Genomic DNA, 24,606 nt, shown 5'->3' on the forward strand with positions numbered 1-24,606 from the left:
CGTACTCTGTACCATCTGCACTAAATAATAGCAAATCCTTTCCATTCTAGGAAGGTAGCCGACGTTTAGTCTTGAATTCGTATTCGGAATGTTGGGGTTCAAACCCGAATACGAGAAGCACGCAAGTGCAGATCTGTCGACTACGTAATAATATATGTACGACCTTAACTAAATACCAAGCAATCCCCACTAAGGTATCTTTAAAGTTTTTGGTACAGTGCAACTTTCAGGTCGATAAATGTTTACGCAGCTAGGATAAAGGGGTGATGTAATAGACCTTAAACCTCTTAAATCGCTTTTTGGGTCTGTTTATTGGACCTATCATGGGAGGAACATTATATGTTAATCGGATGCATGGCAGGAAATATATGTACAATTTGGTATGTTTCGTAGTTACAGGATTAAGTCATATCACAAGCCTTCTTTTGCTAACATATCTGGTTGGCCATATCGTCAGTCTCGATGCCGGCAATAATGGAACTGGTGAAGGACCTACCTGCGATATCCAAGTAGAATGCAATAGCATTAAATCTATGCCAGATTGTCTGTTAAACCAGCCCGTCTAGAGCAGTCTTTATTTTTTTTTAAAAAAAAAACTCACCTCTTTTTCCTGCCCGTCAGCTCGCCAATCAACCACCCTGCCCTGTTAGACCAATTGATCAAGTTTAGATGACTGACTCCGACTAGTGTGCCTTTGTAGCCTGCATCGCCACCCCATTTACTGCTCGCAACACTGACAAGACCGTCATTTGGTCCTTCAATCTCTTCGAGTAACTGATGGAAGGATCGGAAAATGTTGAAAAGCCCTGGTTGGAACATTGCGCCGTAGGAGAAGTACCTAGAGCTGTTAGTTTTCCAAGTTCTGTTTTTTTCTTTGGAAGGCGGTTAGTAGCTTACCGAACATCATCTATGTTTGGTACATTGGGATTGAATTCGTCTTGTAGATATGTGCGTGTCAGTTGGCTGAACGCTCTTGCATCGAGCGGAATTCGGTCAATGGACTTGGATAATTTGCGTAGCCGGGTAACTTGATATCAATACTTTTAGTGTATCCCAGCCAAAATATTGTCATGGGGCTTCTACACACCATTTGTGTTGACGTATCCCATGAAATAATCCGCAATTGCAGAGCCTATCTGAATGTTAGTATTTTTATGTCACGAATAGGGAAGAAGCGACTCCAGACCCCGATGAGGCGTTGCAATTGTAGTCAGGGACTGAATATTGAATTCCGTCGGCCTGAGCTTGCTAATCATATATCGAGAATCGAGGCCCCTATCGTAAATGTGAATTTCTTATCCGAATATCATCACCCGTTGATGACCTACCCCTACATATAAATGTCAGCTATCTCAGCCACCGCATCACTAGAGAAGAACATACCATGCTATGTCTACACATTTTCCAATATTATTCTCTGACGCTATGTTGAAAAAAAAAAAGGCAGCACTTACGCAATGATATTAACATTATCTCCCTTTGCCCCCGCAGCAATGTCCTTGACGAGCTCTTCTGCCCGATTCTCAATCGAACCATAAGGAGGCACCGTGGCAGTAATCACTTTGACCCCTTTCATCGACAGTGCATCTTTGATGCCATGCCAGTACTGTATGGGCGGGAAAAGGGGCCCAGCCAGCCGGATTTCGTCGAAGCCTAACAGGCCATGGGCCAGCACAATCGTGTTTTTGGGTGTTTCTATTTGCTAGTCAATATATACAAAATAAAAAATTTTTTCTTCCTAGAATACGCACGATAGTTTTCTCGAATATCGGCAAACTTGTCTTCGATCAATGTGCCCAGGCGTGAAAAACGCGGATCTGTTGCGCTGCCGCGATCCCGACGTGTCAACGAAGTAGAAAAACTGTGTTGGCCGTGTTTGAGAATCAGAGGTCTGGATCGAGTAGCGACCAGAGAAAGAGAAACCATGGGCCTCATAGCAATAAAACACGGAGGCTCAAAGTTTCCTTTCTAGCCGGTTTCAACTGACAGATTTGAGTTCAGACAGGCGGGATCGCGGATACTGATACTGATGGTCAGTAACAGCGCTAGCCGTCAGTTGGTATGTGAGCGTATATTAACCCACCACAGAGCATTTATTAACTTTCTTTTATTTGTATAATTTAAATCACACCGACATTGAAGTGATTTGCACGCCAAATTATTTACTACAAGGTGTTATGCGGGTGGTGAAAACCTGTTGCGTAAAGCATTCGAAAGCTTCAAGGTTGAGCATCCAACATTTGAAGTCGTGTTATTCATATTTCTTGCGACCCAGATGTAGTTGATATATATGCTATAAAAATGTGTCGCAAAAAAACTCCATTTCAGGGCCAAAGGCCAGTCCGAATCCGATCATAACCAAATATACAGCAACAGTAACTCATTCCTAGGCCGCGATCTTCTCTGGGACTTCCGGCTTGACATCTGTGACTGCGCCGACCAAGTCCTTCACAACCTTGTCGCCCGACTTCTTGCCAGCCTCTTTGATATCTAGCATCTGGGTCTCGGCATCCTTGCCGGCCTCCGCCTCGGCCGTCTTGTTACCGCTCGAATGCTTGATATCGAATGTTAGCCTGCGATCTAGTCCCGCGGTTCATCATAACCGATAAAACGACATGGTAGCTACGGGGGATCGTAGCTACTATGCAGAAAGCTCAGAGCGTACCTCGGCCTCGAACTTCTTGAATTCGTCTTCCTTTTGCTTCCTGTATTCATCGATCTCGCGCTGCGCCTCTGTCCGAGCTTCTTTTACTCGCTTGGTGCGATCTGCTCGAGTTAGTTTATCTAGGCATCTTCTGCCACAGGGTTTCGCGGAGGCTGGGCAAGCACGGCGTACATTCTCTGGCTGAACGATCAAAGTCAGTAAACATTGCAAGTATATAATATCGAAAACGTGCAACCCACCTTGCTGGACAATCTTCTGAGCTTCTCGCTCAGCCTGTTTATCTTGCGTTAGCATTCATAACCTGTTCGCCGGGTTGTCACGTATGGTGGGGGTCGACGTACGTCCAGGAGGGTCTGGATACCAGCGGAGTTTTGTGCGGACTGCAGCAGCTTTAGTTAGCAAAATGATGACCTCACACCAAAGCAGCAGAAACAAACATACCATGGTGGAAAGAATAGCAGATCTCTATTGTCAGTGGTGAGATCGGGCCCGCAGAAGCAACGATTGGAGAGCAGCGCGCGGAGACGTCGACGCCTTGCTGCAGCTCCGTGGTGGGTCCTATTCTGCCGCGATATACCGCCCGTGCTTATCAGTCCAAGGTACCTCAAAATTATTATTATTTTGCCTGAATTCTTCATCGTTCTGGTATTCTATGCCAGGCTTTTAAAATTCCACCAGAGTCTATATAACCGGGACGGATCTTCTTCTCAGTCATGTCTCGTGCGTCGAAAGCGACCCTAGCCGCGACCACGCTCGCAACGGCCGGAATGATCTACTTTGTGCACTGGGCGCAAGAAACAGACAGAGCTGTTAGCGTCTTCCTTTTCCTTTCATTTTTTATTCATTAATGTTATGTCAACCGTTTTAAGCTTATATACTGATTGATTTTCCGTCAGGCTATGCACGCAGGCGTCGAGCGAGACGAAGAGAAACAGCGCATCAAGCGTGAACGCCAGGCCGATTTCGAGATGCAAAAGCGCCTAGAGGAAGAATACCGCAAGATCCAAAATGTTCCCGAGGGGCAGAATAATAGTGGTAGAGGCTCGGAGCAGGAGAGTTGACAGGATTATTGACAGATAATCTTCATGCGGTCTTAATTGATCCGTTCTGGGGGAAAACTTTTGGGCGTTTTTCACAAGCAATGGGATGCATTGCGGTCTGGACCGCATTCTGTTGCTGATGATTATATGCGTCTTTTTATTTTCTGCTTAGAGTATTTATGCGCGATGTTGTATACTTACTGTACTATAGAGCTCTCTACTTGGATTATGTTATTAGTAATGTATCAATTGATATCGGGCCAGCTCATTGAGAAGATAATAATGACATTAAACGTCTAAAAGACTTGTTATGATATTTGTGGAAATTACCATGTCTGATAAATACAAATTCCCAGCATTTAAGCAATGCATCGTAGCCATCGTTTAGTTGATACAACAACCCTAACATTGACTCTATCGCTTTATGCTATGAAAATTGGCCTGAGGTGATGATAAAACAAATATCAGCTTCTGAAAAGAGAGGACCTTAATTAAGGACTTGTCATGAATTATATGGACAGTTTTAAGTTGTGTAAAAGTGAGATTTACTCGAGAAGTTGAAACAACTACCAACCGGGATGGTTATCAGTACCAGCTAGCTATGTTGATTAGATGAATAATGGATAAACTATTAATATACACATATTCTTATCTAAAACCCACTGATGGCTGTTTCCATGGGGAAAATAATATAAAAAAGCGTGATGGACTTGACTGCGGAAAACTAAGCTGTTTGTCTTATTTCAATTCAGTTTTTGCAACGAGTAGTATTCGACAATAGAAATTTCCAATATCTCCATTTAAAAATAGCCAAATAACGAAACATTTGGCGGCTGGCTACATGCAGATAGTTGAACGTTGTGATGTCTGATTATCACTAACATTGAATATATCAAGTGATATGTGGACAACCTTGATAATTACAGACATAAAGTGGAAAAAAGCTACATGCATGTATATCAAACGATTAACGTAACACCTAACGATATGCGCACGTGTGAAGCGGTTTAGAGATAGAAAGTGCAAGACTGTAGTAGAGCCCTAAGAATAACCCTAGCCCTAAGCCCTCTTCGGCTTGTTGAGGAACACGCGGGTATTGTCGGAGGCCGGAATCAATCCGGCCTCTTGGCACGGCGGGAGCGCTACCCTATCTAGCCCCATGTGCTTATCGGCCAATCACGAATTTGTATTACCTTGCGAATATCCCTGTGCACCTTGTGCAACACCAGAACATTGCAAGAATGCCAGGCAAAACAATACAGATAAGGATATATTCATTGCGCAGCTGTTTATTTAATGCATTCTAATTTTTGATGCTGTTTTTTGGACCATAAAAGTGTGGGGGGAAGCGCAATAAATGCGTGAGGCTCGGTCTTGAAATCGCCAGATATGGACTAGCGCAATTTCCCAATACGGCATTTATATAGATCGTATATCGACATCTTCAACATCTCTGGGGATGGATGGTTTGACTTGCGTGCGCCAGGGAAGGCCCCAAATGACCTTTAGAAACGATATCCCCCCTCATGAAGACCTCGTGATGGCTGTAGCACCGCTGGGAGCAGGGTCCACCACCGTTGACACTCTATTTCGTAATAGTTGTAGTGAGGCCGGAATTGATACCGGCCTCGCTGGATATATAAGCTTGTCTGTTGTCCCGCCCAAAAACGCACTTTCTGATTCTCTTTTTACCCCTTCAAGTGCTCCCCAAAAGTCTGCCACACACTACCCCGCTCTTTTTTCCCGGACTTTTCAAAGTAGTCTGTGCCCTTTGTTCCTTCTTACACCACCTTTTGTTATATACAGACTAGTATTATACCCAATCTCCCCCATCAACACCCTCAATACTAGTTGACTACCTGGCTGTCTCTTAATACGTCACTTCTTTTGACATTCATTGCCATATCATGACTATACCCCAGGTCAAGCCTTCTACTATTGAGAAGGCCTTCCCTTATATCAACCATGACCCTGCTACCCTACCGCACTCGGTGGACCCCTTCACCATCACTACCGGGTCAGGCTTTATGCCATACCAGGTAGCCCCTACTACCATCCCACCCATCTTCAAGCCTCTTACAGACCTCCTCGAGCGCATGCCTGTCCTCAAGCTTGACGGCAAACCAGGCCTGCTAGCTACCTATGAACTCGGAAAAGCAGTCGAGGGCTTTCCCGACTTGACCGACGAGATTGACAAGGTGCTAACCAAGGATGGAAAGAGGGATTTGTTTACTCTCACTGCCATCTTCCGTGACTACTCCTATGTTGCCTCGTCATACATCTTGGAACCTTGCTGGGAGAATTGGTGCAAGAACCCCGAGGGAGGATATGGTATAGGCCGAGAGCTTCTTCCTCATGCTATCGCTGGTCCCATGTGGCGTTGCGCAGAAATGTGAGTCACTCGTCCATGACACCTTTATATCGAGTGTGCCATTAATGATTCATAGCTTGGACCTTCCTCCTTTCTTATCTTATGCTGCATCATATGCACTCTTCAACTACACTCTGGTAGACCCCTCCAAGGGCCATGAATATGACAACCTACGCCTGATCCGAGGATTTGAAAATGGTCTCGATCCAAAGAGTTCCGAGGCCGGGTTTATCCTAACCCACATTGACATGGTCAAAGAGACTGCTCCAATGATCGACGGAGCTGTCAAGATTCTTGACGGTGTTGAATCCGGAGACCGTGATACTGTCAATGACGGTTTCCGGGAAATCCTTAAAGCCATGGAAGTCATCGAAGCATCTATGGAAGGTGTGTAAAAAATTTCTAGAACACAAAAGCTCAAACTGACAAAAGGGTTTTTTTTATTAGAGATGTGGAAGAACTCAAAGCCATCTGACTATCTCACATTCCGTGTTTTTATCTTTGGAATCACATCGCAATCGATGTTCCCCAATGGTGTTGTCTACGAGGGCATAAACGACAATCAGCCCATGTACTTCCGAGGGGAGAGTGGAGCAAACGATTCTATCGTGAGTATCGTTTGGTCAGTGTTATTAATATTTATTCAAATACTTACCATTTTTTTTTAGATTCCGCTACTCGATCACTTGCTTCAGATCCCCATGCCAAACACGCCATTGACCAAGATCTTGCACGAGTTCCGCGCCTACCGTCCCCGGCCTCATCGCGAATTCCTCGCATATGTCGCCAGCACGACCGAAAAGCTCAATGTTCAAAAATTTGCAGTCCAGGATGAGGAAACTGCAATTCTCTACTTGAAGACTCTTGATCACGTCCGCAGCTTCCGCTGGCGCCACTGGCTGTTTGCTCGCGAGTATATCATTCGACGGACCTCGCACCCGACTGCCACCGGCGGTAGTCCTATTGTCACTGTATGCTTTGCCCCCCCCCCCCCCCCCCTTTTTTTTTTTTTCAGTGTAGAATACTACTGACATCCTCTTGATACAGTGGCTCCCAAACCAGCTCTCTGCAGTCATGGATCTCATGGTCGAGACATACGACAACCACGTCAGAGACAAGGCAACATCTATTCCCGTCGACGGCCCCATCTCCAACGGAGAGCCCGACTTTATTGCCACGTATAAAAAGCAGATTGTACCCATGATGGACCAGGTTCACGATCAACGCGAGAAATTGGCCCGTGAGGTAGAGCGGTGGTGCCAGGAGCGAGGTGTTTAGTTATCATAATGCATACCCGTAAGTCAGACAATGATCTGTGATGGTTCATGCTTGCACACACTGGAGGAGGATTTTTATTGCTTTCTGATTATTCGAATTTTCATGTTTGGAGCTTCTGGAGGTAGCATTGAATACTTGAGCGTTGAATAATCTTAGCGAAATTAGAACCAGATGATCGTTTAGATTAAGAACCTTGATTAGTTATGATAAATTCGGTATTTTTAAAGTGAACACTTGCAAATATTGCAGAAGTTGAGAAAATTACATAGATAGCTTTTGTTGCTGTGAACTTATTTGTCTTGGATGCGATATTAGTTTATTACTCTTATTTATGATTGATCTCGCTGGTATCCAGGACAGTAGAGAAAACATTCCCTCGACAAAGTCAAAACCAATTACTAATTCGGAGGAATACGAGGCGTTTATCTTGGAAACCGTAGGCCTTTTCGTTTCAGATATTGTTCGGTGACTATTATAGAAGGCCTTGTTTATCTAGTGAGATTGTTTAAATACTCCACGATTCTATCAAGATTGGAAATATTTATTTTACAGAGCTTGACAAGGCCGATGGCAACCGAGATCATATTGCTTTTCGTACTATCTTATTGAACATGATACATGAGTATGCATCTAATACGGAATAAAGGAAAACCCCGCGTGTAATTACATTTCCATTTTTTTTCTTTTGCCCGATGAACTCCCCTCTGACTCTATCATATCACAGATATGAGTTTGCTTTCCCGAAATTATGTCCCTTCATAGCTTTTGCAGTTTCACCATCGATATTTTATTCAGGGGCTGAATTCCAACAAACCACGATACAGCCCGGCAATTGGGCTAGCCCCTTGACCATTCTCTTTGCTCTCTCAGCGTCGTCTTCAAGTTTCGGTTTCGGTCCCAGAGTCGGTTCTATAGTTGTTTTCAATATCTGGGATATCCGATGAGCTTCTCTGCCGGGTTCTTAGCAGATCAACTAAATTTGCTCTGAGGGAGCTGGCGGCTGATTGGAGGGAGTTGGTCGCTGCAGACAGTAGTTGCATCAATGAGTTTACCCAGGTTCGGATTCGTGGTATGAAGGCAGTCGATGGCCAGACGATGGCCGACGATTCCTGTTGTTCGTCGCTACTCTCAGGGGACTCTCGATGTGTAGGGCAATCTGGTTTGGATTCTGAATCCTGAGAGAACCAGCTTCTTGTTTTACAAGTGATTCTGTTAGTATTTAACCATAAAATAGCAAGTTCAGAGAGGATTCGTTCTCACTTGAGACGTAACAAGCAGCCCTTTTTTTGTTGCTTCTCGTATTCTCGGTTTGTCTTTGGGTTCCTCCCTCTCGTTCTCTCTCCGCTTCTCTCTCTGCTTGTCTCACGGCTGGTAAACACGTACCAGCTGAGGATGGTAAGCACGGTCAAAGAAATTGAGGTACCGAGATATATCCAGAAATAACCAGAAAACACTGGAAGATCAGCCGCATTCCCAGTAGTTGAGGGCACCTCGGTCGAATTCGAGCTGGCCGAGTGCCCTTCATCCATCGGCTGGAATCTCCAGTTTCTCCAGTTGTTGGCGAATTGAAATACGGGCATAGAAAAAATGGTCTATGACTCAGGGCTTCTGTCAGTGCTATTCTTGATTCAAATTTTGCAGTTAGTGCTGTCTAAGGTGTTTCTTACCGCAATTGTTGACATGGGTGCAAACAGCATCGCTACAAAAGCAATGACAGCGCTGTTTTTCGCGTCTTTTCTTGATAGCTCTGTTTGCATCTGATACTCAGTCAGCGTATTAGCGTTTGTAGAAGCTGCCAGGGTGGTCTTACAATTCCTGCCGAAAAAGACATTGAGTCCGACACGGTCTCACATCTGCTAACTAGCCGTTCAAGCTCAGCAAATATATCGGCAAAGCGTTGGTGGAATGTATCTGTTAAGTCCTTAGACTCATCGGTTTCTGGTTCTGGTAAGTTGGTAGGGGTACCATAATCAGTGCCGAATGAATTTGTTGCCGAGTTCAGAAACGATGGGAGTGCCTTGATCAGCTGTCTTTTAGTGGCTTCGACCTCACCCTTGGCCATTTTAATTGCTTCTCGCCTGTCACAAACGTCACTGATCAGTTTTGGAATGTCGCCATTGTATTTTCTGTTTGGTCCAAGCCTGTTAGCTTCTGCAAGTTCGCTCATTGTGCGGAAGCAGCTGCTCTCCCTGTCTTTGACCAGAATTTTCAAGCGCACCAATTGCAACTCAGCACATATGGCCAAAATGAGCAAAGGATGTTGAGTTGCATCTTGTGAGAAATCAATGAACTCTTGAACTTTGTCTATCTGCTGAGCAGAGCAACCAATCATGATGGCTAAAGTCATTTGAGTACTTTTGAAATAAGTGAATATTACAACGAATGGGTCGGGTCCAGCATGAGAAGTTGTAAAGGCGTGCATCCATAATTGCTCTTTTTGGTGCTCGGTTGAGTCATCGTCTCCGGCATTGTTGAAGTTGCGAGTCGTCAATGTGATTGATGTTGAGATTTCACGTATAGGCGTGGAGATGTATCCGGGCAACAGACGAAAGGCTTTCCCAATCTTGTTCCAGCGTTCCTGGCTCAAGGGTAATAATTTCAAGTCTATTTCCAAAAGGGAAGGAATACGTTCGGCTCGAGGAATAGTTCTATATTTTCATTAACTAAATTAGAGGGTTTATGCTTTTATGTGTGCTCAAAGGAAAACATTGAATGTCAGTAGCTCACAGAATGCAAAGGCCATTTCTAGGCAAGTTGGGTACCGAAGGTATACGAAAGTCCTCTTCATTCGAAAATAGTGGACAGTCCTGGATGGTAAGGTTAGAAAGGATATTCCTCATGCAGGGTTTTACGGAATCAACTTGCCTGGAACCATTTTACCCAGTCTTGGTCATTTCTGAGGACCCTTCTACGGACTGTATTGCCGTGCTTCTATTTTATGAATGAGTAACAATATTGGAGAGAAGTTAGGAAAACAATTCTAGACTCACATCATCTGTTGGGTAGCTCTCGTCATCCGTTGCATAACTCTCAAGTACTGTGCACTTGAGGCCTCCTGTCTCTCTCTCCAAGCATGTGAAATCCTTCATGTGGTTAGGGTACAAAAACGGGTCGTTATACGATGACCAGTCCATAACGATAGACAATCAAGGTGAAAAAAAAGTTGTTTTGGGTTGTATTTCTCTAGACGATAGACCAGCAAGATGGAAGACAGTTGTTTTGGAATGTATTTCTCGAGAAATCAATGGATGACTGGCATAATTAAATATCGAGTCACAGCGTCCTTAATAGACTTCACGCAAATAAGGCACAAGGCTAACCGACAGCACCGTACTGCAGATGCCCTGTTGAAAAAGAAAATACTGATTATACTATTAAGCAGATGGTGAGAATCTTTGAGTCAACATCTCTGGTGGAGATTTCACAAACGGAGCGTGCAGCATCTTTCATCGCCTGCTGCTGCAGATGGCCTGTTAAAAAAGAAAATAATAAGCAGATGGGGTAAGAATCTTTAAGCTAATGTCCCTGGTGGAGATTATAAAATAGAGCGTGCAGAATTCTTTATCATCCGATGCAGATGGCCCGTTGAAGAAAATGTTGATCTTACTATTAAGCAGATAGGGCAAGAATCTTTGAGCCAATGTCTCTGGTGGAGCCTACACAAATGAAGCGTAAGATGGACTGAGAGTCTGGGAAAGTCTTTGTGCATGTTTTCGCCGCCCAATGTTGCCCAATTCCCAAAATTTGGTGGGTTACACAAGCCCGGAGCAAATCACACATCAACCCACCTATCAACAAGATGTCTCCAGACCCGGAAACTTCTTCAGGATCCGAGTTTGCGCCACTTGGTTCCATGCATATTTCAGCAGACAAACGAACAACTTGCTAAAGAGACAGATCCGCCGGTTATTGCCGCCGGCTCGTCGGTTCCGGTACTGTAAGACTCAAAGAGGAAGGCGATTAGTATTTTATTTTAAACCCGGCAGAATTCGTATTATTATTATTTATTTAAAATAACTTGAAACCGGCAGAATGCTTGGTCAGCAGGTCGTGGTAGTTTTTGATGGCTTGGCATTGGTAAGGCGTACCCCTGGATTTTCTATGATGACCCGCTCGGCACCTTACGAGAAATCAAATGGGAAATGCTCCGAGTGAGGCGGCACACACTCAAATTGCAAGGAACTCCGTAAGCTACTAGGTACCAAGTCGGACTCGAAGGGTGACCCTTGGATGTTCTGGGCTGCATGAAAGGGCCAGCGAGTAGTAGTACATCACCTGACCGGAATGCGGAAAAAGAGTAATACCGACCGGGTGCTTAGTCAGAAGTGCGACAAAATTGTATTCTACTATGGGTAGTATGGGATATACAAATAGAAAAGCAATCTCTCCCTTGGGCGGGCAGGATGCAAGACAGGGCAGGACAGCCGGTAGGGGTAGAGCACTACTTGGAGAAGAGTTCGAGGGGTGTAAGAAAGATTGATTCTTCTCAGCCGGCAGATCCAGCGAGGAACGATATAGAGGCTCGGTCACATGACTATATAATGCAAACGTAACAAACACCCAGAGGGCGGAAACATCCGGCAGAAACAGGGTCGTCATCTCAAATATCGCGGGTGGTGTTAATATATATTTACAAAGATAGATGCATCGACGTGTTTCTGTTTTGTGAGTCGATCGATTCAAAAAATCCAATTCCTTTAGGTCTTCATGTAAATTATATGGTTAGTTGCAGAATGGTTGTAAAGTTCAATACGTATCAAGATTTTGATATGTTGAAGAAATTCGGGGCAGCGTTGCAAAAATTGGTCACGTATCAAATTATTTACGTTGCGGTTTTATATTACATATCAAACCATTTTAACGCCAATTAATCGGCAACGTATCATTAGCGGAACGGTAATGATACCTCCTTTTGGTTGTATTATCGTTCTCAAGTGGCGACTTGCGTGGTTTTGCAACGCTGCAAAAAATCTACTAGTTGGCACATACCTTGACATTGCAAGTGTCGATATGTATACAATTTTCTAAGTGTGGTGACTTTCTAGCAATATGGTACGTTGCAAAATATAAACGGTTGCAAACTACCTGCAAGTTGCAGAAATCTGATACATTGCAGAAAATCAATACGTTTATATTTCTTGATACGTTACAAATTGAATTACAATTCATATAAAAATCGGTTGTATTTTAGAATTATAAATTAAGAAGCTTCAGCTAGGCCTGCAGGTCTGCGCGTACCTATTTGACGCGCCTAAGAAGTGCAAGCCGGTCCGTGAGGCCATATCAATTGATTTGGGGGGTCAGCAATGTACTCGGGAAGCTTGCAAGAATCTTGTAGGGCGAGTTGTAGCGAGGTCTGCAAACTAGTTAGTGAGGCTTTATACATGTCATTGATGGGGGGTTAGTGTGGGTGTGAAGCAATTAATTGTTATCTGTATATATATATTCGCAAGGATGGACATGTCGATATGTTTCTGTTTTGACTGGTGGATCTATTAATTCAAAAAATTGATTTTCATTGGCTTTCTATATAAATTATAAAGACCAATAGACGTTTGAAGAGAATACACTTGCTATTGATGGTGGATCAGAAGAGTTAGATAATTGTCAAAAACTAGCGGTTATCCCCAAGAAAACACTAATGTGGAAGTATAGGCTTCCCACCGACAACAAAAGAATTAAGGTGTAGGAAACAAAGAAAGAAGAAAGAAAAAGAAGAAACATATTGTCTGGGCCTATTTAGCAGGTTGTCATTCATTTCTTTGTCCTTATGTGTTGAATAAGGAATCCTGTGGCAAATTTATTTTTTGATTTTTCCAAAATCTAATATAACAAGGAACTGATATGACCAAAATCTTCTGTACTAAATATTTAAAAAGGGGGCCCCTTCCCACCCTCTACTGGTCATAACACTCAACCTCAGTGACACGCAACCTCACTGACAAACTTCCTACCACAACTCCATTGCCTTCTTCCCTGCCATCATGGGGATATTTACCCGGCGGCGGAAATCCCCGCCAGTGTATACATTTCCATTATCTAAAATCGGTACCTGCGAGATGATCCTTAGAGGTTGTCTTGATAGGCTGCTTGGAAAGTCAGCGTATGACCTTGAGGTATATATCTTGATCTCTACATCTAGATACAGTTACTTACGATACATATAGGTTTCCAACAATGGCGTTTTTTACTTGATTAAAACGCCAACCCCTATAAGCGCTGTGCGTGGCTCCAATCCCTGATTTCTACGGGCAATTATTAATATGCTGTGTAGGGAAACGAAGAGACAATAAAAAAGGAATCATCTACAGATTACTTTGTCTCAAAACGCTACCTGCCGAGGCCATTCGCATGGTTAGAGAACGCTCGAAATTTAACAGTTATTTCTAAAAAAAAACTAACATGGAAGCAGACTCAGGAAACTGAGCAACGGCGAGTGTAAATCCCCGCTGATAATGGAGGAATAGAATCAGCGACGAAAATACCAGGAGGCTCGATCTACATGGACCGCCTTTACGAAACCGAGCAACCGCGAGTATCAGTCCCCCCCGACAACAGAGGAATAAAATTGGCGACGAAAGCACCACCAGAACCGATCTACATGGATGACCTCTTTTCGCTGGTTCAAGCATATCTGATTCTCCATATTATTGGTTTAATCAGGAACTTGGGGTGGGGTGCGGCGAAATTTGGGATGGCTTGGTGTTTAATACGGGAGTATGGGCCTTGACGGAATTAAAGATAGATACAAGTACTTAGTCGCTATCACAGAAAAAGGCTTAATACTTAAAACGCTTGCAGAAAATCCCTGGATGTTTCTATAATAGGCTGTTTGAGGTTATATCGAACGTTGTCTTTTGTTGCTTTCCGGATCCTGGGGTGTTTTGACAGGGTGGATACATTTTGACAGGGTGGATGTTAGTTACGTGTACGATTAAAATGCAAATTAAATTCTTCAAACACCTGTACACAAAATCAAGTAGTCCTAAGGAAAGTGTAAATAGCTAACCAGCAAGGGTGAGAGTTTCTTGAATTTAATAAAAATAAGATATTTCGTTTTAGGGATGATCATTGCACATTTATAGTACTTTAGATTTCATGCATAGTTTCCATCATTAAACATTGGTATGAGTGTAACTATGCGCTAGGCATCTGCATCACAGTCTCAATATCTTCAATCCGTTAAGCCGACCCCATTCCAACGCCTCGTATGACACGTCCACACACCCCTTGAGGTTGAGCACGCTGATTCCCGACGAAGATGTTTCGGTAGTATTCCCCCCCGAGGGCTGGTCTCGCAACTGGATGATTCTTTTGATCAGAGAACCAGTCACTTGCGTGTGCGGCACATGAAGTTCCTTAAGCAGAGGCGCTTTCTCGAGCAAGTGGGACAAAGTGGTATCGCCGAGATTGTAAAGCCCCATTCCATAAATGTGCAGCGATTTCAGATTTTGAAACGCATCGGGGGCAGAAGTGACAAGCTGCTCGAGACCGGCTGCAGTAAACTTGTCACAGAGGACAACCTGGAGGTTCTCTAGCACACCAGCGTTGTGTTCGAGAATGCGGTGGATGTGGGTGGCGTCGATCCAGTCAAGCTGGTGAAGGACTAAGCTTTTGAGGTTTGGGAGCATTAATGGGAGTCCATTGTCGATCCAAGTCATAAAATGAATGGAACAATAGACGAGGGATAAGTTTTCGAGCTTTTCGTGGAATCCAAAAGTGCCCACAAACTTCAGATATGAAAGATTGATAGTTTTAAAGTTAGGATGACAGATGTAGTCCAAACAGAAAAGGAGGGAGAAATCTCTGGCCGTTTTTACCTTCCCCGCAGCAAGATTGATTTTTTCCAGTTTTGGCACTTGTTCAGAATTGATTTTATCGGGTTCAGTGGCAGAGCTTAACGAAGGTCTTCCGATCCAAAAGGGGCGAAAAATGGTCTGGCCTGGTTTGGGTATAATGTTCAAGCTAAGACATTTCATATTCGTTAGAGGCAAGGTATGACTCATTGGTCGTTTAGATTCCAGCACATAGCGATGCGCTTCAAAGTGTTCTAGATTTGGCAGCTTGAGCAAGTTGGCCGCATTTTCGTTGCATATAGGTATTTTGTCTGAAATTATGAGAGTCTTCAGAGTATGCTTCAAGTGGAATAGCTTGTAGAGGTGGTCTTCCGCAATCGTGCAGTCAACATCGAGGTATTCGAGTTTGGGGCATTGATAAACCAGTTGAACGGCATTGAGGGGATTCTTCACGTCGTGGATCTGTGCTCTCTTGAGCCTTTTGAGAGAATACTGAATGCATGCCTTGACGGATTCGGCGGGGGCGGGTGGACGGGACCCTTTGAAAGATATATCTAACCAGAAAGATGGCTGTCCTCTGATATATGTCTTCCATGTTTTGGACACCCGAGTTATTCGCCTGTAGGGCACAATGTTAGCCGCGGGATCATTATAGAAAGCTATAAACAAGGGGCTTGCACTCACACTCTCTGTCTGAAGGGTATGTACTCAAATATCTGAAGTAGACAGTCATTATTCAGAGACTCGATTGGATCTCTGTATTGTGATGCCATCTTGGCAGACAGCTTAGAGTGGATATTTTCCAGTACCTTGGAGGAGTTGTAAGTATGTTTTGTAATAAATGATAGCAGGAATTTACCTCACGCTGGGTGTGATATTTATCAAGGGCTTTCAAAGCATATTCGTATACCTCAAGAGCCTTTTCAGGCTTCCGTGAAAGGAGAAGAGCTTTGGCGGCGCGCAAGTAGCCCTAATAAATGGAGGCATTAGTTAGTGACCAGATATCCCTAATATCCCTACAGTCTTGCTCAACGGAAACAAACACTTGTGGAGAAAATATCACGGACATACCCGCTCATCCTGGTTGTCGGACTTGATCATGCGTTTCGCATCACTCAGGGCCTTGTCATATAGTCCCATTTTGCAGTACACTGCAGACCGGCTGTCCAAGATATCTGGCGGATGGACATTTTGCTGCAGCAAAGCCTGTGGAATTGTTAATATATACCCAAATACTACTTTTCATGACATTTTTGGGGTCAACAATGCAGGGTGCGAGCATACATCGCCAAAGGCTCGAAGAGCTTCGTCGTATTTGCCCTTCCGGGCTAAGTCTTGGCCCTCCTGCTGGTACCTGTCCAGATTTCTTCTGCCAAAATAGGGCTTTTTGGCGGCGCCATGATTGGCAATGTTTTCAGTAAAACCGCCTCCAGATATTTTCCGTTTGAATGCCATGCCAAAAGGCTACATATTCAGGACGAGAGAGAGTTGAATGTTTCCATGTCTTCCGCGGTCCCGCGTTTGAACGCGCTAACAGTTTGTCGCGAAATCACGTGGGCGGTGAGCCAGGGATTGCATGTAATTAGTCCACCAATGATGCCTACTAGGCACGAAGACGCTAGCCCCCAATACGTACTAGCTGGGCGTCCCGCGGGTGTTTACTATCTGCTGTTTTGGGATGTCGACAAGGAATCATATTTTTCCCCTCCCCCTAGACGCCAGCTAAGAAAAGCAGGTGAGCAGTCGCATCAGCGCGATTGCAAACTGCTAGTCTTTTTTTTTGGACGACATACCATGGACTCGCGCAATCTAGAGACCGCTTCGAATTACATCAACAACCTTTTGCTCGCGCGAGGCCTATTGAAGAATGGCAAGCCGATTGATTTTGCGCAGCCGGGCGATGGCGCAGAAAAATCAGATGCCACCATGGCAAATATTATCAATCTCGTGAACGATCTTGTACTTAGGAGAGATGTCCGTGTTTCCCATTGATGAGTTGAAAGAGGAGAGCGAACTGACAGCGAGACAGCGAGAAGCGGAGCACCGAGAAAGCCTGGCAAGCACGATACAGAACTTGCGCGCTTCGGAGTCGCAACAGACTGTAGAGATTGTGAGTGCGCATTACATGAGCGGTTTGGGTATTCACACTCATGACTCACTTTTTCCAGGAACGATTGAAATCGAAAAATACAGAATTAGCTCGATCCGTGGCCTTGGCCGAGGGCCAACAGCGTGCCTTGAAAGCGAATATGTCCAGCACCGAAGCAACGGTTCGGAAATTGAAGGAGGAGCAGCAAAAAATGAAGACGATTGTGCAACAAGTCCGCGCGCAGTGCGCGAACGACATTCGAAAAAGGGATACCGAGTTACAAAAATTAAAGTCTCATTTGAATGATCGCCAGCGAGGGAAGCGAGAGGGCCTAGGGGTGACTACAATCAATATAAATCGCACAATGGAACGGACATCCAAATCAGAACCCGATGTTAGCAACCCGGGGTACAGTTTGAAACAAGAGACCACGAATTTTTTGACGGAGCTTTGCCAGAATCTGAGTGACGAAAACGACACGCTCATCAATCTGTCGCGGACCACCATTTACACTCTGAAAGAATTGCAAGGCATCTCAGAATCAGATTCGGCCGACGGCGAGTCGTCTAACATGGGAGTATCGCAATCTCAAAGTCAGACAGGGCCGGTCAGCTCAGTACCAACGAATGTCATGGACCTCTCAGCGCAAATGGATACCGTGCTTGCTCATTTGGGAACTTTGTTGACGAATCCGTCATTTGTCCCTCTGGAAGAAGTTGAAATGCGCGACGAGGAAATAACGCGGCTCCGAGAAGGCTGGGAGCGAATGGAAATGCGCTGGAAACAGGCAGTCACCATGATGGACGGCTGGCACAAGCGAATCCAACACGGAGGCGATTCTGTCGATCTTAATGAGCTCAGAAAGGGCATGAGCTTAGATTCGGGTCTCGGTCGGTCGCTAGCTCTGTCGTCCACGGACGGACACGATCCTATTGACGGTGATGATGATGACGATAATGATAACGGGCTGGAGGATTCGCTAGAGGAAGACGAAGATGCCGAAACTGAACCGCAAGCCAAGAGTCTCAAGCCCACGTTGGCTAAGCCGCCTATTCGGGCTCTTGGCGAGAGAAACGGGAATCTCAGGTCAAGAGCATCGACTCGGAAAGTATCATTTTACGATGGGGTAATGGACACAGCACCAGACGGGACAAGTGGCGGGGAAGAAGTAACTGCGCCGCCAGCCCGGGCTCAAAAAACCGAAAAAGTAACACAGAGGACCACCACACGAAGAGCATCATCTCAGGTTCCGCGGAGGGTAAGTTTTCTAATGCACCTTCATAATACAGTTTTGTGAGAGTCTTTTTTTTTTCGCTAACAAAAGTCTTTCAAGGTGAATCAACCCCCTCAATTGTCCGTAAAGGAAAAGTTAGCCGCAGTCGAAGCCGAAGCGCAGGCTGCTACAGAGGACTCCACAACGCAAGACAACACGAAGAAGAGAACTCGATCGAAACGCGACCTACCGGCTACTACTATTGCTGCTACTAAAGGCGGGAAAGGAGGTCGGCGGCGGAGTACGCTGACGAATGAAGAATTGGAACAGTTGCTTGGAGTGCCGGAAGAATAATTGGTGGACATCAAAAATTGCATTTATTGGATATCATAGCATTGGGATGGAATTGTGTTTTTTTCTTCTTGTTAGGTTGATTGATACCAGTCCATATTCGGGACGTAATTGATATAAAAGTGTAATATGATTACATTATTGAGAATTACACATAAGTTAATACCAGAAAGATCTCGTCAAGTCATTTAAATTGGCTACCAGTCCAAACTGTCAAAATATGTAAACCTATTAAATTCTAAATCCATACACATAATAACATATTACTTAACGCTCCGCTCGGTACAGACATTACTGAGTCTCGGCCCTAGTCTCCTTGGCAGCAGCAGTAGAATTATTCCTCTGTGCTCTTTCCTCCTCCTCTGCATCTTCCATATGCGCGACCCGAGTCTTACCCAAAACCTGCTCGACATCGGCGTTACGTTGGACCTGATCGACAGTGCCAAACAGCACATCCATATCCTCCAAGCTGCGGCCCTTGGTTTCCTTGATGAATAAAACCGCAAACACGCCCATGGCCAGGCAGAAGATGCCGAACATTAAAAAAGTGCGCCAGCCAATGTGGTTCACGGCGCGAGGGGTGATTTCAGTGATGACGAAGTTGAAGAGCCATTGCGTGGCGGCGGCGAGGCCGACGCCGTAGGCACGGAGGCGGGTGGGGAAGATCTGTGGATATATTAGTATACATATACATAAATTAAAAAAAAAAATAATTCCGGTGGTAGGGTTATGAGCTTACTTCGCTGACATATACCCACGGTGTGGGACCCCACGATGCAGAGTATCCAATGACATATAGATAGATCATCACAACCATGCCCATGGATGCAGGCGAGACAGAGCTGCTGTCGGTGTCAGGAGGGTGTGTGGCCAGCACAGCGCCGATAATGAACATCATGGCAGCCATCCACATGGCACCTCCTACCAGCGCCTTCTTTCGGCCAATAAAGTCGATACCGACGAGCAAAAAGATCAGAGTCATCACAACCTTGACACTGCCGTACACACCCGTAGCAAAAAGAGACGAGTTTGTCTTGCTAACACCGACAGTCTGAAAGATTTGCGGCGCGTAGTACCCGATACTGTTGGTACCTGAGAACTGCTGCCAGAACATGATACAAAAGGCGAGGATGAAGCGCTCGCGGGTGCCCTTGGAAAGGGCTTCCTTCCAGGTCACGCCCTCGGTCATGGACATTTCTTCCTCGAGGGCGGCACGGATCTCGGCCAGTTCTTTCAAGACCGACTCACTTTCTGCAGGCTCGTTGCGGATGTATGCAAGCGAAGCGTGAGCCTCGTCATGGCGACCCTGGCCCATCAGCCATCGCGGTGATTCTGTCAAAAAGAACAAGCCAATAAGCATGAGACCACCGGGGATCAGCTGAATGGCGACGGGGATGCGCCACTGCTTAGTGCCCGGCGCAACGCGCAGAGAGACGCCGTAGTCAAGCCAGTACGCAAAGGTGCTACCAATCACGAGGAATTCTTGGAACAAACCAGCGACTCGACCGCGGATCTCTGGAGGGCAGTTTTCGCTGACAAAGACTGGAGTGATAGCGGACATTCCCCCGATTCCCAGGCCTGCGATGACACGACCACCGTAGATCACCCCAATGGCATGGTGGGCGCCAACCTGGACGGCGGCACCGACCAAGAACACCAAAGAGAAAATCATCAGGGAGAAGCGGCGGCCGATCCGGTCATTGAGATAGGCAGCAATGATGGAGCCGAAGAAGCAACCGGCAGTGAGCAGAGACACGACATTGGAAGACACCTGGGCGTTCTTTGAGGACGCAAAGCCACTGGAGTCGGTCGGGAGGCCAAAATCCTCTTTGAAGCTGGACAAGGCGAGGACACTGCCCATAACACCAGTGTCAAATCCTAGGAATTGGCTGATCAGCAAACAATCCCAATCCAATTGCCATTCAATAGCCCGAGTCAAATGCCGCCGCACTTACCGAAGAGCAGGGAGCCAAGGTAGGCCACCGAGGTGAGGACATAGACACGGTAGTTCTTGAAGAAACCCATGATTGCTGCTAGTCTCGAGCGAAGTCCACGTCGAGTACAGGGGAAAGAAGGTCAGATGGAGAGCTCAAGACGGCTGGGGCCGGGGAAGCAGCTTGCTTTATAAAAGCGCTGGCACCACGTGTGGGTGAAGCTTAAGCCCATTCTGGCGGCGTCTTGCGCTCATCAAAAGAGTAAGCTAACGGCTAAAGAGACCCCAGAGTTGGGGAATGCTTTGCGGAGGGCTGCCGACGGCCGCTGCTGATTGGCCTATTGCCGACGAAGTGGGGCCCCCGGCCTGCGGGGAAATTGTTTCCGTCTGCAAGATTTTCCCTCCAATCAAGTTGCCTGTGAGTAGTCTATACAATCTGGAATTTATTTATCTGAACTGTATTATTATCAATTGGTATATATTCGGATGTGGGATCGCCAGATTTGACTTCTTGTGTTCTGTCAATTGGTATACATGGAATGTCTGGTATATTTAACTATCACACATGTACTACGCACTCGATCTATAAAAAGGCAAAACATCGCTCGAATCTCAAACGAAAAAGAAATAAAACAAAACAAGGAAAGAAAAGAAGCAGAAGAAGAAGAAGAATAAGAAAAACCCAACGCCAGGATATAATAAGCCATCGCTTCCCACCAATTGACCACAACTGGTACACGCGTGCAATCTTCACACTGGTACTTTGAACTCCGTCAGAGACAGCCCTCCCCTCGTCACATGGTATTCTCCCTTGCCCAGCAGACAGTTAATCTGGCTAGGATGAACCCAAAGAAAGGTGATCATAACCAAAAACATCAACGTCGCATCAAAAATATAAATAAACACTTCTGTCGACAACAGATACCCGTCCTGGCCCTGCAGATACTCAATCACACGGAAGATGGATCGGACCAGGATAAGCACACTAGAGACATGCAGGCTCATCATGTGTTTGCGCCAGGGAATGTATGCCTCCGCAGACTCTGGTGTGGGCCGTTTGCCGATGCGGTACTGGAAGTTGATGGCGCCGATGAGGAAAAAGCCGAAGAAGATCAGTTGTAGGAAGAGTCCGCCGACGATGATGTTTGTGCCGAGTGAATTGTTTGCCGAGTGCGAGCTTCCGAGGATTCCTCCTCCTGTTGATCACGTCGTTAGTAAATTTATCTTTTCCCATTTCTTTTTCTTCCCGCCGTGATTAAAAGGTGATGACATACCTGTCGATTGCAACAAAAAGGAGAATACATCGCCAAACACAAAAAATTTGGTCATCCAAGACACGCGGACAATAGACAGGTGCTCTCCATGGACCAATCGAATTATCCGGCCGAGTTCCATATAGATGCTGGCAGCAAACAAGGCGGGTGCGACGAGCGTCAGCACGCTCTGGATAATATAAGGTCCGACGTTCCAGTTGGGCGATTGCTGTGCGCTAATTGCTCGACCAATGTATCCAACAGTTTCAACTAAAGGTTTTAATTTTGTTAGTGCCACTTTCTTAGTATCTTGGTGCAAGTAGTAGTTGGGACTCACAAAAGCCTCCGAGCACAAAAGGGATGAAGAATAGGGTCCGCGTGCGGATCAGGTGGTACGAGTGTACCAAGGTGACGACCAGAAAAAGAACGATGAAGATGACTGCTGCTGCTAATGAAGGATCATATCTGTAGGCCTGCCAGTGTGTTGTTGTTGAGGCCATCGCGATGGAGTACGGAAGAATGAAATAAAAATTGAAACGGTAGGGTATAAAACTTGAAAAAACAATGTCTTTGAAAAATGAGCAAAGATATTTAACATTGATCTTTGATTGATATCAATTTATCCTGGGCCAATGCGGTCGTACCATCATCTTATATATCACTGCCCGTCGGCCGGGTGGAGAAGAATGCACGAAACTCTCGCATGGCTGTGTCAAGTCTATTCGACCCAGGCAACCGAGTTTTATCAGCCTTAAAGTCAGAGATAGACCCAGCCTCGACCGTAAACGCCATAAAATTAACAGCGAAATCAAATCCGTGTCTCAACGTATTCGTAAACCTTTCCCAAAGTGGGCTAGCGTGGTGGATATCCTACCGCGGAGATACGCGTATTCAGCCATCGTTCTTCGCGATACGGAGATATACAGATTCACTTCACTTTTAATGTTATATTTACAGTTTAGCTCTGTACTCTGTACACCTGGGGTTCTTGAGCGATGAATTAGCAGTTTAGTGATTGGGAGATCTCAGTGCCATTTCTAGATTCTAATTCCTGGCTTCTTTTCAATGTTCCAGTGACGGTTGGACAGGTAGAATATTTCGCCGACACTGATAATCTATTTTCAATCATTTCCAATACTGAAAAGATATTACGAAATAAATCTTTAATCTTAAAATAGTCCATAAAATATGCCGAGTCGTAGGCCGAGTTGAGTTCAACTGGCCGTAGCAATCTCTGCATCAAATTCCCCTTCCGTATCCGTAATAATTTCCTATTTCGATATAGACTGCAGAACAGCCCTATTCTCCGGATCCACCCCGATTAAAGCTGCGCCCCTGGGCCTTTAAACCCACTACGTACCAAGAATAAAAACAGAGCATTTTCTTCTGATACGACCAAGGAGTATTGAAAAGCGCACATTATGCGTGTTGCCCATGGAACCACTGACCAGCGCCCAGAGACACAAAAAGCCCGCCATCCCTCAACCGATTCACCCAAGACTCGGGAAATCGTTGTCATTTCCAACACTTGAAATAATATTCCAATGAACTTATTAATATGATTCAGGACACAAATTCGATTAGCTTACACTTGGATATCAACAAAACAGACAAGACTCGACAACAGAAGCATCTCGTGAAACTCCCTCCCGATCCCATTCCCCGAACAGAACAAAGGGACAACATTGAACAAAACCCTTGAAACCAAAAAAAAATTTAAGATTTTTTTATTAGCCACCGGCGCCGCCAGCACTAGCACCGCCAGCGGCAGCGCCGTTGCTAGCCCTCCGACGCGCTTTCTCTACCAAGGCCATACCGGTGAGGAATACCATGGTATCAAAATCTCTCCCATAGTTGACATTGAGTTGAAATTTGCCGCAGTCTTTCAAGTCAAAGCGACCCGAGGTGTTGTACACGGCCAAAAGATCGTTTGTCTGATTATCAATCAGTTTGTAGTTTTGACCAGAGCCGAAGCGGTGAGGCTTCTCGTTGCCAATGCCTGCGTGGCGGGTGTGTTTCCAGCTAAAGCTCTTGCGGCCCTGGGGGAAGTTGAAGTGGAACGAGTACTCGGAGCTGCCCAGCGACACTTTTTCAAAGTCTTCCCATACGCATGCATTGGGCTGGTTGTAGTCGCCGAGACCGAGCGTGGAGCCGGACCCAAGATGCTTGAACTTGCACGAGGCTGCCACGGGCGCGTTCTTGTCGAACCCAGCGTGGAGTACTACATCGGGCTTCCCAGGACCAAAGGTCTTGTTTTTGACAAAATAGACCTGTTGATTATCCATGGTCATGATGTTGTGATTTCGACGATGGTCCGCATTTGTGACGGCGAAGAGACGAGTGTGATGCGCCATGGTGTTCTGCAAGAGTCGACTCGAGTAGACGTTTTGCAGTGATAATAGTAAATAATTTGGTAGTGAAATCAAAAAATGAGCCCGGCTGGCGATCAGGCTCAATATATACGAAGTGATTAATCAGGCCAGCTTCTAAAAATGTAAATCGGACAGACCATGAGGTCATTGGCCCTTCGTTTGACTCCCAGGCTGAGCAATTATTGGGGGCGGCGGGCGGTGTTTCATGCAGATCTTTGTCTCGGGTGTCGCCTGCAGCCTGGGAG

The 24,606-nt window shown here is 45.5% G+C and overlaps 8 protein-coding genes across 8 annotated transcripts; 3 read left to right on the plus strand and 5 right to left on the minus strand.

Moving 5' to 3' along the window:
- Positions 1 to 428: 428 nt before the first annotated feature.
- On the minus strand, positions 429 to 3,109 carry TRUGW13939_02128 (uncharacterized protein; the record flags this gene model as incomplete). The annotated part of the gene is made up of 12 exons (XM_035485323.1): positions 429 to 545; positions 602 to 610; positions 679 to 838; positions 898 to 1,027; positions 1,088 to 1,136; positions 1,384 to 1,393; positions 1,455 to 1,695; positions 1,752 to 1,968; positions 2,441 to 2,554; positions 2,666 to 2,938; positions 3,007 to 3,054; positions 3,107 to 3,109. 12 exons carry the CDS (start codon positions 3,107 to 3,109, stop codon positions 429 to 431), a joined length of 1,371 nt encoding a protein of 456 aa, XP_035341216.1.
- A 269-nt stretch (positions 3,110 to 3,378) lies between these two features.
- On the plus strand, positions 3,379 to 3,726 carry TRUGW13939_02129 (uncharacterized protein; the record flags this gene model as incomplete). The annotated part of the gene is made up of 2 exons (XM_035485324.1): positions 3,379 to 3,474; positions 3,562 to 3,726. The coding sequence occupies 2 exons, from the start codon at positions 3,379 to 3,381 to the stop codon at positions 3,724 to 3,726; spliced, it is 261 nt and encodes an 86-aa protein (XP_035341217.1).
- A 1,886-nt stretch (positions 3,727 to 5,612) lies between these two features.
- Positions 5,613 to 7,354, plus strand: TRUGW13939_02130 (uncharacterized protein; the record flags this gene model as incomplete). The annotated part of the gene is made up of 5 exons (XM_035485325.1): positions 5,613 to 6,097; positions 6,153 to 6,463; positions 6,524 to 6,684; positions 6,745 to 7,047; positions 7,124 to 7,354. 5 exons carry the CDS (start codon positions 5,613 to 5,615, stop codon positions 7,352 to 7,354), a joined length of 1,491 nt encoding a protein of 496 aa, XP_035341218.1.
- Positions 7,355 to 14,511: 7,157 nt separating this feature from the next.
- On the minus strand, positions 14,512 to 16,605 carry TRUGW13939_02132 (uncharacterized protein; the record flags this gene model as incomplete). The annotated part of the gene is made up of 5 exons (XM_035485326.1): positions 14,512 to 15,769; positions 15,835 to 15,959; positions 16,010 to 16,120; positions 16,222 to 16,356; positions 16,435 to 16,605. 5 exons carry the CDS (start codon positions 16,603 to 16,605, stop codon positions 14,512 to 14,514), a joined length of 1,800 nt encoding a protein of 599 aa, XP_035341219.1.
- A 339-nt stretch (positions 16,606 to 16,944) lies between these two features.
- On the plus strand, positions 16,945 to 18,806 carry TRUGW13939_02133 (uncharacterized protein; the record flags this gene model as incomplete). The annotated part of the gene is made up of 4 exons (XM_035485327.1): positions 16,945 to 17,124; positions 17,180 to 17,260; positions 17,319 to 18,497; positions 18,573 to 18,806. The coding sequence occupies 4 exons, from the start codon at positions 16,945 to 16,947 to the stop codon at positions 18,804 to 18,806; spliced, it is 1,674 nt and encodes a 557-aa protein (XP_035341220.1).
- A 288-nt stretch (positions 18,807 to 19,094) lies between these two features.
- On the minus strand, positions 19,095 to 20,828 carry TRUGW13939_02134 (uncharacterized protein; the record flags this gene model as incomplete). The annotated part of the gene is made up of 3 exons (XM_035485328.1): positions 19,095 to 19,469; positions 19,543 to 20,681; positions 20,759 to 20,828. 3 exons carry the CDS (start codon positions 20,826 to 20,828, stop codon positions 19,095 to 19,097), a joined length of 1,584 nt encoding a protein of 527 aa, XP_035341221.1.
- A 658-nt stretch (positions 20,829 to 21,486) lies between these two features.
- TRUGW13939_02135 (uncharacterized protein) lies at positions 21,487 to 22,489 on the minus strand (the record flags this gene model as incomplete). The annotated part of the gene is made up of 3 exons (XM_035485329.1): positions 21,487 to 21,932; positions 22,011 to 22,259; positions 22,327 to 22,489. 3 exons carry the CDS (start codon positions 22,487 to 22,489, stop codon positions 21,487 to 21,489), a joined length of 858 nt encoding a protein of 285 aa, XP_035341222.1.
- Positions 22,490 to 23,719: 1,230 nt separating this feature from the next.
- Positions 23,720 to 24,343, minus strand: TRUGW13939_02136 (uncharacterized protein; the record flags this gene model as incomplete). The annotated part of the gene is made up of 1 exon (XM_035485330.1): positions 23,720 to 24,343. One exon carries the CDS (start codon positions 24,341 to 24,343, stop codon positions 23,720 to 23,722), a length of 624 nt encoding a protein of 207 aa, XP_035341223.1.
- Positions 24,344 to 24,606: the final 263 nt, after the last annotated feature.

This window comes from Talaromyces rugulosus, chromosome I (genome assembly GCF_013368755.1).
Source record: "Talaromyces rugulosus chromosome I, complete sequence".
Classification (NCBI taxonomy): domain Eukaryota; kingdom Fungi; phylum Ascomycota; class Eurotiomycetes; order Eurotiales; family Trichocomaceae; genus Talaromyces; species Talaromyces rugulosus.